Consider the following 13,314-nt stretch of genomic DNA (forward strand, 5'->3'; position numbering starts at 1 on the left):
GTAAGAAAATAGAAGGGGGGCGCCTGGGTGGCTCAGTCATTTAAGTATATGCCTTTGGCTCGGGTCGTGATCTCAGGGTCCTTGGAATTGAGTCCTACATCAGGCTTCCTGCTTCTCTGTCAACCCCTATCCCCTCCTCATGATCCCACTCTCTCTCTTTCTCTCTCAAGTAAATAAATAAATATTTTTTTTTAAAAAAAGAACAAAAGAAAATGGAAGAAAAAATTGCCTGTATTGTTGCTGAGATTAAACTTTATGTGAATCCCAATTCAGATACTATTTTGAGTTTGCATTCAGTTTTGTTCATATTAACATTAGTTTTGTGGAGTAACTTTTTCCATTCTCTTTTTGACTTCCAGATTTCATTAATAGTAGTCTCTCAAATACTCTTAGAACTTAAAAAAAACCCACTTATATATGTTGAATAAATTTTAAGTAAAAATTATTTCATATAGCATTATAATATTAGGGTTCTTTAAAAATAGAGTTTAAATTTAAACATCAGTATATATTTAAGTTGCTTTAATTATGTAATAAAAAATATGATTCACTTGAGAAACTAAAACTTGTGTTCAGTTTTGTCTGAGTTTGTATTAAACTACAGATGGAATTTTAAGTATGTCTGATTAGAGTCATCCCAGTTGTCCAGAAACCTCTGCCATGACCTGATGTTTGGCATAATAAAACTCATTTATATTCATAATTTTTGTTTGGCATACAAATTAAATAATACATACCTTTTAATGAAACCATTTTAGTTCGTGATGATTTGAAACCGTGAGTTAACCCTTATTTTCCATTGACAGTGTTTTGTTTTGTTTTTTTTTAAAGGTTTTATTTATTTATTTGACAGAGATCACAAGTAGGCAGAGATGCAGGCAGAGAGAGAGAGAGGTGGAGGCAGGCTCCCTGCGGGGCAGAGAGCCCGATTTGGGGCTCGATCCCAGGACCCTGGTATCATGACCTGAACTGCTGGCAGAGGCTTAACCCACTGAGCCACCCAGGCGCCCCACCACTGACGGTGTTTTATTGTCACTTATCTCACTCTAGGAGGCTTGCAGGTGGTTCTGTTTTAAAAGAAAATGGTATTTTATTGGCTTATTTTTAAAATGGAAGTAATTGTCATTATTGATTTTTAATGATGTGAATCCTAGAACATTTTGTGAAGTGATGATTTTTAAATCTGTAAGTGGGAAATATGGCTTAAAAACTGCCTAGATACACTTTTATGAATAGTGAAGCAGTTTGTCATGTAAGTGGAAACTAATGGGACATTTTCTTTTTTTTTCCCCTCTGTCAGGAAGTACAGCAAAATCTGAAGAACTCAGGTGAGTTCTATTTAGGAACAGAATTTAGAATTTAGCATTTATGTAGTTGCTGTCATTAATTAAACAAATATTTGTTGAAGACTTGTCAACGTGTTGTTTCCCTGAGCATTGGGAATATAGCAGGGAAAAAAATAAACATAATTCCAGATAAAATTGACACTAAGAAAAATAAAGCAGTTTAAAGAAATAAAGGCAGGGGTGGGAGTGCTATTTATAATGAGAATGACATACTTTTGTTATTGGCCTGTCACTGAAGATTATTTAGGGTTCTTGTACACAGAAGCTCAAAGAACAAAGGTTTATTTGCAGATAAGCAATTAATTTCATTCCTGGGATAATCCCCACTTGGTCATCGTGTATAATTCTTTATATCATATGTTGCTGGATTTGGTTCGCTAGTATTTTGTTGTGGATTTGTATAGTGTATATTTATAAAAGATACTGGTCTATAGTTTTCCTGTAATTCTTCACCTGATTTGGTATCAGGATAATTCTGGCTTCACAGAATGAGTTGGAAGTGTTTCCTTCTTGTTTTGGGGGGAAGAATTTATAAAAGAATTGGCATTCTTCTTTAAGTATATGATAGAATTCACTATTATAAAGGCCATCTTGCCTGGACTTTCTCTTTGTATGAAGTTTTAAAAATTCCTACTTCAGTCTCTTGTTACAGATCCATTCAGATTTATTTTTCATTTTGACTCAGTTTGGGAATTTCTTTCTGGAATTTGTCCATTTCATCTAAGTTATCTGATTGGTGGCGTGCAATTGTTCATGTTTATTTCCTTTTCCTTTTTATTTCTGTAAGGTAGGTAGTGATGTCCCCTCATTCATTTCTAATTTTAGTGATTTGAGGGGTTTCTCCCCCCTTGGTCAGTTGAGGTAAAGGTTTGCCCATTTTCTGGGCCTTTTCAAAGAGCCAGCTTTTGATTCTTATCTATTTTTCAAGTTCATTAATTTCCACTCTGATATATTATTTCTTTTTTAAATATTTTTTTAAAATTTTAATATCTTAAGTAGGGTCCATGCCCAATGTGGGGCTTGAACCCATGACCCCAAGATCAAGAGTTGTATGCTGTACCCACTGATACATTATTTCATTTCTTATACTTACTTTAGGTTTAATTTGCTTTTTTTTTTCTGGTGTCTTAACATGGGAAAGTAGGTTATTTACTTGAGATTTTTATTTTTATTTTTTATTTTTTTCTAAATTATTTGAGAGAGAGAGAGAGAGCATGTTGTTGTTGGGGGGCGGGCAGGGTCAGGGACAAGCAGACTCTGCGCTGAGCTTGCAGCCCGATGCAGGGCTTGCTCTCATGACCCTGACATCATGACTTAAGCCGAAATCGAGTTGGACATTTACCTGACTGATCATCCAGGTGCCCTTATTATTTTTTTTTCTTTTAAAAATTTTATTTATTTATTTATTTATTTATTAATTAGAGAGAGAGAGAGACAGAGCCTGAGCAGTGGGGAGGAGACAGAGGGAGAGGGAGAAGCAGACTCTACTACTGAGCAGGGAGCCCAATGTTGGCTTCCATCTCAGGATCCTGAGATCATGACCTGAGCCAAAGGCAGATACTTAACCACCTGAGCCACCCAGATGCCCCTGATTCTTTTTTCTTTTTTTTATTTAAAAAAAAAAAATTTTTTTTTTTTTAAGATTTTATTTATTTATTTGACAGACAGAGATTACAGGTAGGCAGAGAGGCGGTCAGAGAGAGGAGGAAGCAGGCTCCCTACTGAACAGAGAGCCCGATGTGGGGCTCGATCCCAGGACCCTGGGATCATGACCTGAGCCGAAGGCAGAGGCTTTAACCCACTGAGCCACCCAGGCGCCCCTGATTCTTTTTTTCATACAAAACATTTGTTGCTATAGATTTTCCTCCAGGGACTGCTTTAATAACATTCCATAAATTTGGTATGTTGTATTTTTATTTATCCCAGATTATTTTCCAGTTTCTCTTTTGATTTCTTCCTTCACTCTTTGGTTACTTGGGAATGTGTTGCTTGATTTCCACATATTTGTGACTATCTTAAATTTTCTTCTTATTTTTTGTACTTTTATTCCACATGGTTAGAAAACATACTTTGTATGATGTTGATCCTTATACATTTTAATTGAAACTTTTTTTATGGCTTAACATAAGATGTATCTCAGAAAATTGTATGCCCTTGAGAAGAATGTATATTCTGTTGTTGAGTGTAATGTTCTATAAATGTCTGTTAGATCTGGTTGGTTTTATACTGCTTAGGACTTTTATTTCATTATTAACCTTTTGCTGAGTAATCCATTATTAAGAGCAAGGTTTTAAAGTCTCCAATTACTGTCATTTAGTTGTTTGTTTCTCTCTTTATTCTTTCAGTTTTTGTTTCATGTATTTTGGGGCTTTTTGTTAAGTGCAAATATATTTATAATTGTTTGATTCTTTTATTATGATGAAATGTCACTCTTTTTCTCTAGTAATTTTTTTTGTTGTTGTTTTGAAGTCTATTTTGTTTGATTGGCAGTCCATTTTTATTCTGGTTGCTTCTCCATGGTTTATTACTTTTACCAAATTTGGGAAGTTCTTAGCCATTATTTCTTGAAATGATCTTTCTTTTCTTTTCTTACCCCTCCTTAACTCCCATTACATGCCTGTTGTTACATGTGATGGTGTCTCACAGGTTTCTGAGTCTCTGTTCATTTTTCTTCACTCTTTTTCTTTCTGTTACTCAAGACTAGATAATCTCAGGTGACCTGTCTTCAAGTCATTGATTCTTCCACCTGCTCAAATCTCCTGTTGTGTCCTTTCAGTGAATTTTATATTTCCGTTATTGTATGTTTCAAGTCGAGAATTTCTATTTGAGTCTTATTTATAAATTCTCTGTTTAATGATAAATTCTCTGTTTAATGATAGTTTAAGTATAGGAACCGTGTTCCTATACTTATTTCTTTAGATTTTTTTTTTAAATTTCCTGCATGTATTTAAAATAGCTGATTTAAGTGGATTGCCTAGAGAGAGTTCCATCTTTTTGGCCACACTCATGTGGAGTAAAGCTTTCACCACATTGAACTTGGGGGAATGGGGAATGAGAGCAAATTGTGGCTCAAATGCCAGACTCAGCTATGAGATTTAGTAGATTTTCTTGAATAAATGTTTATTCACTAATGTGTGCTTTTTCATGATTGTTTTTAAAAATAATTTTCAGGGTGCCTGGGTGGCTCAGTTGGTTAAGCAACTGCCTTCAGCTCGGGTCATGATCCCACGGTCCTGGGATCGAGTCCCACATCGGGCTCCTTGCTTCATGGGGAGTCTGCTTCTCCCTCCGACCTTCTTACTTCTCGTGCTCTCTCTCACTGTGTCTCTCTCAAATAAATAAATAAAATCTTTAAAAAAAAATAAAATAAAAATAATTTTCATTAGATAAATGTTTGTTTCACTGGGTAGAGAGTCCTCAAACCACCATTCCAGAAGTTCTACTTCTGGTGACTCAATTAATTTTAATAGTACATATTACAATGTATAGTCTCATATAATGCTTAACTATTGGTATGTGTCAGTTTCCTGGAATGTCTATCAAAGTATCAGATTCAGGACATACTTACAAATCTAGTTAACTCTTGAATTGGTCTACTCTTATATAGTGGATGTATAACTAGAGCTTCTTCAAAAAGAGAAATCGTTTGATTTGAGGTACTGAGTATGGTTAGTGTCTCCTTGAGATGCATTTTTCCCCCAACTTGGAAAACCAGTAAAGTTGGGCTGTGATTAGTGATTCATCACAAAAGCACTTCTCCTGAAGTTTCTTTAGCTGTCAGTAGGCTGTTAAAAATAAATCAATGGATAGAGTATGGAGGAAGTGAGCTATTCTCTCTATTGTGAATTTTTAATTAGGTAAAGTTTTCTATCTTTCCTGAATTGTACACTTTTACTTTCATTGTAGTTACTTTTAGGCTATGCTTTTAAGAAAAATGATGGGAAAATGTTAGAGGTATTTTGTACTTTTTAAACTATTTTTTGTTTTTTGTTTAATGGAGTATGTCTTTCTTACCTGAAAAGAAGACTGGGGCAGAATATTAGAGCTTAAAATAAGGAAGATAACCTGGTGAATTTACCAGAAATGTAAACAGAAATGTAAACATATTATTCAAGCAATAATATGTAGTTGAAAAATTCAGGTTTTTATTTGCAAGGATTTGTCCTTTAAAAATTTTTTGAGGGGTGCCTGGGTGGCTCAATCAGTTAAGTGTCTTGTCTTTGGCTCAGGTCATGATCTCCGGGTCCTCACCCCCAGTTTGGGGCTCCTTGCTCAGTGGGGAGTTTGCTTCTCCCTCCGCCCCTCCCCACCACTCAGGCACACATGTATCCTCTCTCTCTCTGTGTCTCTCTGTCTCAAATAATCTTTAAAAAAGAATCTTTAAAAAATTTTTAAAACTTTTTTTTTTTGAGGTACACATTTCTGACCAAAAACTTAAGTATGACTATATAGTCTCTTTCTTAGAATTAAGATTAATTTAATTTTACTAACGAAGTTTTATTATCTTCACTTGAAAAACGCTTTGGCTCTGGAAAACCCAACAGAAATGGGATATGTAAGCAATGATACTTAGTTATTATTTTTTACAATAAACTTTTAGATATGAAATGTAGAGGGGGACCTAGCTCTCCTGAAGGTTATTTAATACTCTTTATGACACTGCTTGAGAGAACCTGAGTTTGGACTGGCATGAATGCCCTTTCATTCTTGCCCTTGTAGTTCTGTTTGCATGAACAGTTTTGCTCCAATGAACCATGGAAAGCAGTACTGTTTGAAAAAGCACAGCTATTTGACCTAAAAAGCTTCTTGACCTTGTACTGTGCCCATTTGAGTAACAGGTTTTTAAATTGTCTGATGTCAGTGGTTTTCCTTATATTATTTTATCTCCTAACTATTCCCCATGGGTCTTGAGTAATAAAAAATATCCTAAGAAGAGGTGACATTATAAAAAATAGATCACATTTCAGTGATTAGTACTTTTTTTACAGGCTTAGCTGATGGAATCTTGAAGATAGAAAAGAGAGGAGAAAAAGGAATGGAGGAGGAAGTGATGAATACGGAGAGTATAAGAGCAAAGGGGATCAGTTATTACAGATAGTCCTTTGAAAGGGGAAGCTTGAATTAGATCAGTAATGAGAAGTATTCATTCCTCCTTATGTGTTAGCAGAAGTGAAGAATGTGTGTAATTATGAGAAAATAATGCTTCCTACATTTAAAATTATTTGAAAACGGGGCTATGATCTCGTTAAAATCATATATTATAAGCACTTTTTTCATGTTATTATGCATTTATTATTAATGAATAATCATTACTAATTATTCATATAATTATAATTATTCATTATTCATTATTTTATTTATTGCTTGCTAGAGTTATTCTCAGTTAAAGGAAAAGCTTCAAAGGGTAACCAAGGGCCTCATCCAGCAGATTGGATGAGATTTCATAATATCTGGAATCATGGGTTACTTAAACCAGCATAATGTGTTCTGGGAGCAGCAACATTAGCCAAAAGAAATCGTGCCTGACAGGTATATTCTTTGCAATTGTGTTGACAACAGTTATACACTAACCAGTATTTTTTTTTACGTTTGTTTGGTTTTTTTGGTCAATTTTATTATCACTGTTCTTTGTGTTTTGCTAAGGTTAACACGCATTTAATCCTCCTAACAGTTTCATGCAAATAAAGAACCTGAGGTTTAGAGAGTAGAACTAGTGGTAGTGGCACTGCTTGGATTTGAACCCAGGCTACTGCAAGTTCTGGTGACTCAATTTGTAATAGAGATATAGGTAATAAAAAATAATATATAAAATGGGTTCACTTCTCATCACCTAGCCTTTAGCAAGGCCTCTTCATTTTTTTTTTTTTTTAAGATTTTATTTATTTATTTGAGAGAAAGATCATGAGCGGGGGATTGGGTAGTTGAAAAATTCACGGGGGAGCATCAGAGGGAAACAGACTCCCACTGAGCAGGAAGCCTGATGGTGGGGCTTGATCCCGGGACCCTGGGATCATGACCTGAGTTGAAGGCAGACGCTTAACCAACTGAGGCACCCAGGTGCCCCAGCCTCTTCATTCTTGAGTTCTTTCTTAATTGGTTGTCTTTCATCAGATTGTTTTTATTTTGTTCCCACCTCTGTAAGAAAGGCTCCTAGATGCTGTATTCAGAGTTTCGTTTGAGAAGTTTTGCCCATTTCCTTTTCCTTTTATTTTTTTTCAAGATTTTATTTATGTGCGTGAGAGAGAGAGCAGGCACAAGCAGGGAGAGACAAAGGGAGAGGGAGAAGCAGGCTCCCTGGGGTTTGATCCCAGGACCCTGAGATCATGACCTGAGCTGAAGGCAGATACCTAACTAACTGAGCCACCCAGGCACCCCTGCCCATTTCCTTTTACTAGAATGACATCTTGGCTGTTTATAATATTTTTTGCTTATTTGTTTTTGGTTTTTTTAAAATATCTTATTCATTTATTTGACAGAGAGAGAGAGAGATCACAAGTAGGCAGAGAGGCAGGCAGAGAGAGTGGGGGAAGCAGGCTCCCTGCTGAGCAGAGAGCCCCATGCGGGGCTCGATCCCAGGACCCTGAGATCATGACCTGAGCTGAAGGCAGAGGCTTAACCCACTGAGCCACCCAGGCGCCCCTGCTTATTTGTTTTAAAGAGGTATTTATTATTTGTCAGAGAGAGAGCACAGGCAGGGGAAGCTGCAGGCAGAGGGAGAAGCAGGCTCCCTGCTGAGCAAAGAGCCAGATATAGGACTCGATCCCATCACCCTGGGATCATGACCTGAGCCGAAGGCAGGTGCTTAACTGACTGAGCCACTCAGGCGTCCCTGGGTATGATATTCTTAAATACTTCTATGAAGAGATCTGTGCCAGCTAGGTACTGGCAGTGGTTTCCTTTTAATCTCCTTGGGGTGCCTTAAGTGTTCTTTCCTTATCCCTGAAAGACAATAATTTAAAAATAAAGGATTGAATACATTTAATTCCCTATCTCTTTTTCCTGGAACGTAGTGCTCGCATTAAATTAGTAAATTAGTTCCTCACTTTTCAGGAGTGTGTGTGTGTGTGTGTGTGTGTGTGTGTAAAACTTTGAACATATTTTCAGTTATCTTAGTTGAATTTTTTACCCCAGGATGCATGTACGCTTATGTTAGAAGGTCTGAAGTCCATTAACTCTTTTTTCCCATCATTTTGTTGTGATCATATGTGATCTTTGAGTTACTTCATTGAATATTTGTTCTCTTTTTTAGCTGTTATGAGTTTTTTTTAATTTATTTTGTTTTTGACTGAATTTAAGTGCTTTTTTGTGGGAAGGCGATGGAGGAGGGAAATGAATACAGCCTAAACTAAAAATTTAAACACATATTTATAAATCATTTTGAGTGGAAAGTATACAGTCAAAGTTAGAAAACAAGTTTATACTAAGGCCTTTTGAGTTATAAAATGTTGAGCTATTGCTGACATTAGAATATCTTGAGAGGGTAGTAATATACAAAAGAAGTGACACAGGGACGCCTGGGTGGCTCAGTTGGTTAAGCAGCTGCCTTCGGCTCGGGTCATGATCCCAGCGTACTGGGATCGAGTCCCACATTGGGCTCCTTGCTTGGCGGGGAGCCTGCTTCTCCCTCTGCCTCTGCCTGCCATTCTGTCCGCCTGTGCTCGCTCTCTCTCCCTCTCTCTCTGACAAATTAAAAAAAAAAAAAAAAAAAAAAGTGACACAGATAAGTTTATGTGGATATTTGTGCTTAATGCCTTGAATTTAAGGTATCATTTGTGCTTCTCTCCATTTTGCCATCCTTGACAGATACTGTCCAATGAATAAACAAGATTAGTAGTGAACTCCATATTTTAAGCACAATTAAAATATAGGTATATGGAAATCTCAAATGAGCAGATTATAGAAAAACAAGTATTTGTCTATAAAAGCAAATGTTTTCTGGCATACTTAGTTTTAGGTTCCAACAGTAATTTTTTTTTTTTTAAGATTTTATTTATTTATTTGACAGACAGAGATCACAAATAGAGAGACAGGCAGAGAGAGAGGAGGAAGCAGGCTCCCCACTGAGAAGGGAGCTCTATGCGGGGCTCGATCCCAGGACCCTGAGATCATGACCCGAGCTGAAGGCAGAGGCTTTAACCCACTGAGCCACGCAGGCGCCCCCCAACAGTAATTTTCTTTATTTGCAGCAAAACAATTACTTTAAAAATAAAGCTACTTTCATTACTGTATGTATAATTTTACAATGTGAAGCCCTTGAATTTTATATGTAGTTTTTTAATATATATTTTTATCTATTACAGTGTTCACAATAATGTTTCAACCCAGAGTAATGGCTCCCAACAGGTGAGATCATGTTAAGCTTCTAAACACTAGAACATTAGTCAGTTATCACAGATAGTGGTATTATTAATTGAATTTTTAAGTGGTATAACTTTGGGAAAGTTTTGTGCATTTTCTTTTTTTTTAATCTGTAAAGTGGATAATGAAACCCTCTGCTATTATGAGATGTTGTAAATAGTACAGGTGCTCCATAGACCATTTTCCATTCTTGTAAATCCTATATAATGAATAAGATACTAATATTTAGTTAGATTATTATTTATCTATGAGGTAGTGCATAACATTCAAGCATTTGTTTGCACTATGTTCCTAGGTAGTATTCCATTTTAATGTTCTGTTTATTGGTGATGAAATCTTTTGTCAGGCAAAATAGATGATTTTTATAATTTTATAACCCACAGGCTTGGGATGTGAAATCTACTCTGCCTGTGATTCCTTCTGTTCCCTCTGGTCCTGTGCTGGCAGAGAGAGAGAATCTTCCAAGGAATCCTGGAATAGACCAGCATGACAGGAAATGGTTTGTTAACTCTTTAAACCGGAATAAAATGTTGCTTGCTTAGTGGTATTCTAAATTCCCAGCCATAATCTTAGAATATTTTAAATATGATTGAAAGCAAATTATTCATATTTGTAAGCTGAACAGAAACATTACTGAGCAGTCATATTGGGATTGGGAAAATAAGGGATATGTATGAAGAAGGGAATGCAATTATTTAATTGGAGAACATCAGCATCTCTCCTTATTTTGGTTAGCATGATTGGAAGTGGTGGGTTGTTCTCTGTTGAAAAGGACTTTAAATGCTAGTCAGTAGAACCTTTTTTCGGATCAATAAGGAAAATATGTTCATCTGTTTCACACAACATAATGCTAGTGATTTTGGATGTGTTTTTTCATTAAAGACTGAAGATAAGCCAAAGGGAAACTTGATTATAACCTAAAATAAACCAAAGCATTAAAATACTCCATTTTGGGGGATGGAGAGATAATCTGATGACAGAGAAGATACTTTGTTTAGATTTCCAGGGTCTTTTTTTTTTACATTCATAGTTAGTACACAAATATGAATACTTTGTGACTTATTGGAGTATAATCAGTAGGATTCATTTCCCAAATAAATGCATTTGGCTTGGAGGGCTCCTGGGCAATTATTTGGTTGAGTGCATCTGTTCAAGTTGTGTGTCTATGAAATGAACTTTGATAATTCATAGGAATTTTCTCTTTTTCTCTTGCTCTTAGTTTGTTAAGTACCTGAAATCTAATGAGTTTCTGTGGTGATCTCAAGGTTTTGGTCAGCTTTCTGTGCAACCAGTTCTTCCTTCATGGTGGTGGGTCAACAGTGGTTGGTGATTATTTTCAGTCTTTGCTATGTAATTGTTTTTCACTGTTATTTTGGCTTAACTAACTTGCAAGGTGCTTTGCTCTTCATTGTTGGGCATACTTTTACTTCAGTTCCAAATAACTTGATTAATTTCTAAGATTGAAGGAATTTTTTTTCTTTATTTTTTCTTTTCCTTTTACCTGGGATTATGATAGAGGAGTACTTTGTGTGTGTGTGTGCATGTGGGCACACACCTAAAGTATGAACAGTGAGGCTTTTAAATATCAAATTTTAGTCTTTATTTTTATAAGCCATTAAAAAGAGTTTCTTCAATTCTTATTGAAAACACAGCTCCAGTAAGCAGCTATGTTTTATGGCCTTGATGTTACTACCAAGTCCTATTGGCAAGGAAACCAGACTTCAACTATAAAAGAACTCCCTTAATACATGCTTACCCCTTTTATATTAATACAGAATGAGAGTCTGGGGGGTGGGTTTTGCATACTATATTATGATACTAAATCTTTATTGAGTTTTCTAATTTTAATGGGCACATATTTAAATCTATTTAATTTATTAGGCACTATGTAATTCCTTTGACACAGCCTTTAAAAGAGACAATACTGAATCTGAGAGTATTGAATTTTAAGGAAAATGAAAAATTTGGAGCTTCTGTGTCCTTCTGTTATGTATTTGTGCTGAGACCTCATTTACTGAAATGGAGTAAAATGGTGATCCTGAAAACTTAATGAGCCTCAGTGTATGTCAGCAGCAGTGGCATGGAACTGAATATAGAACTGATCTGTCTTGGAGCTAATGGATTCCCCAGCCTGAATTTAAAGTGCATTCTGTATTTCACTTTTTGTTTCTGCATGCTTTTATTGTTATTAATGCTCTTAAATGAATATAAAACAGTCCTCCTTTAGAAAGTGATGTTAATAAAATATGGAAATGCTCCCAAGGTTTGAACAATTGGGCAGAATAACAGACTATTACCAGGTAGATAATTTCTAACCATTTTAATCTAAACCTACTTCATGTTCAGTTCTTTATTCTCTCATTGATATCTTCTAAATGACACCATTATTTCAGGGAATGATTTGGTATATCAGTAATGTAGAATTATCTGATATTCAGAGTATCACCTTTTGAGAAACAATTTATATTAAATCCATTTAACCATTTATTAACAACAACAAAAAGAAAACTGAATAATATTTGGGAAATCTTGCATATATCAGGGAGAACATAAACCTAACTTAATTTCCTAAATTTTCATAGACTGTATATTGAGGGTCATGAATATTATGGGGTAGATTTGGTGAACAAGTTCTATATCTGTTGAAGAAAATACGATTTTATTGTAAAAAAGCATTCAGGCTTGTTCTGAAAAATCCTTTTAGCTAATTTCTGTTTCCTGAAGGAAAAAAACATGAGGGTTCATGTTTTAGTTGTTAGAAAAATACTGTATTTAAAAATTTATCCATAGACATAATTGGGGTGATTTTTTTTGTTGTTGTTTATAATTATCTTAAATATCTACTGCCCTTTTTGCTGTGTTACAAAACCTTGATGTTCTGTGACAGATGTGTCTTTCTACTGGAGGACTCTGTTTCTAACCAGGAACTGCTTCTATGCATGTTTCCATCTCATAGTTTTGTAGGCCTATTCTATAGCACTGTGTGATAAAAGGGTATCTTAATATACTTACTAAACTGTTTCTTGGAGGGGCTTACAATCTTATCACATTATCTGTGCCTGTTAGATATCATTTTGAGGTCCTGTGAACTTTGATTATAGAAGGAACAATGATTCTCCATTGTTAATTGGAAACATTGACGTAAAATTACCTGTTTTTTTTTTGTTTTTTTTTTTAATGTTCTTTCTGAATTTTGTTTCCTGGATTTCAGTTTTGTGAAATCACTTAATTTGGGGAATAATTCTCACAATTACTCTTTTCTATATAAGCTTTTGTTCATAATGTAGAAGTGTCCTTTTAAATATTTGAATTAAGTAGATTATAAATATATTTTCCTTTTCATTAGAACTTCAAACAACATTTTTAACTTTTTTTTTTTTTTTTCATTTTTAACTTTGAATTTGATACCAGCATCAGGGACAGATAGAGTGTTTTGTTCTCTGTGAAATTTCCTCTTTATTTAATTCACTAAACTGACTCTGGTTACTTATTCATATTTGCATATTGAGCTTTTCCACTACATATAACTTTCTGGATTCTACCCCCCTCCTTTATGCTTGAATGTCATTGCATGGAGTAAATGTCAGTAACTACTTACAGCAGTGTTGCA

General features: G+C 35.2%; 1 protein-coding gene across 6 annotated transcripts in view; it reads left to right on the top strand.

The window, feature by feature from the left end:
• EPB41L5 (erythrocyte membrane protein band 4.1 like 5) overlaps positions 1-13,314 on the top strand; it is a 145,030-nt gene that overhangs the window by 68,060 nt on the left and 63,656 nt on the right. For all 6 annotated transcript variants that reach the window (XM_047722604.1, XM_047722606.1, XM_047722607.1 and 3 more), the window contains exons 14-16: positions 1,301-1,328; positions 9,647-9,689; positions 10,088-10,203. In XM_047722604.1, the coding sequence (XP_047578560.1) occupies positions 1,301-1,328; positions 9,647-9,689; positions 10,088-10,203 (187 nt within the window). The remainder of the gene's footprint in view (positions 1-1,300; positions 1,329-9,646; positions 9,690-10,087; positions 10,204-13,314) is intronic.

Source organism: Lutra lutra, chromosome 3 (assembly GCF_902655055.1).
Source record: "Lutra lutra chromosome 3, mLutLut1.2, whole genome shotgun sequence".
Classification (NCBI taxonomy): domain Eukaryota; kingdom Metazoa; phylum Chordata; class Mammalia; order Carnivora; family Mustelidae; genus Lutra; species Lutra lutra.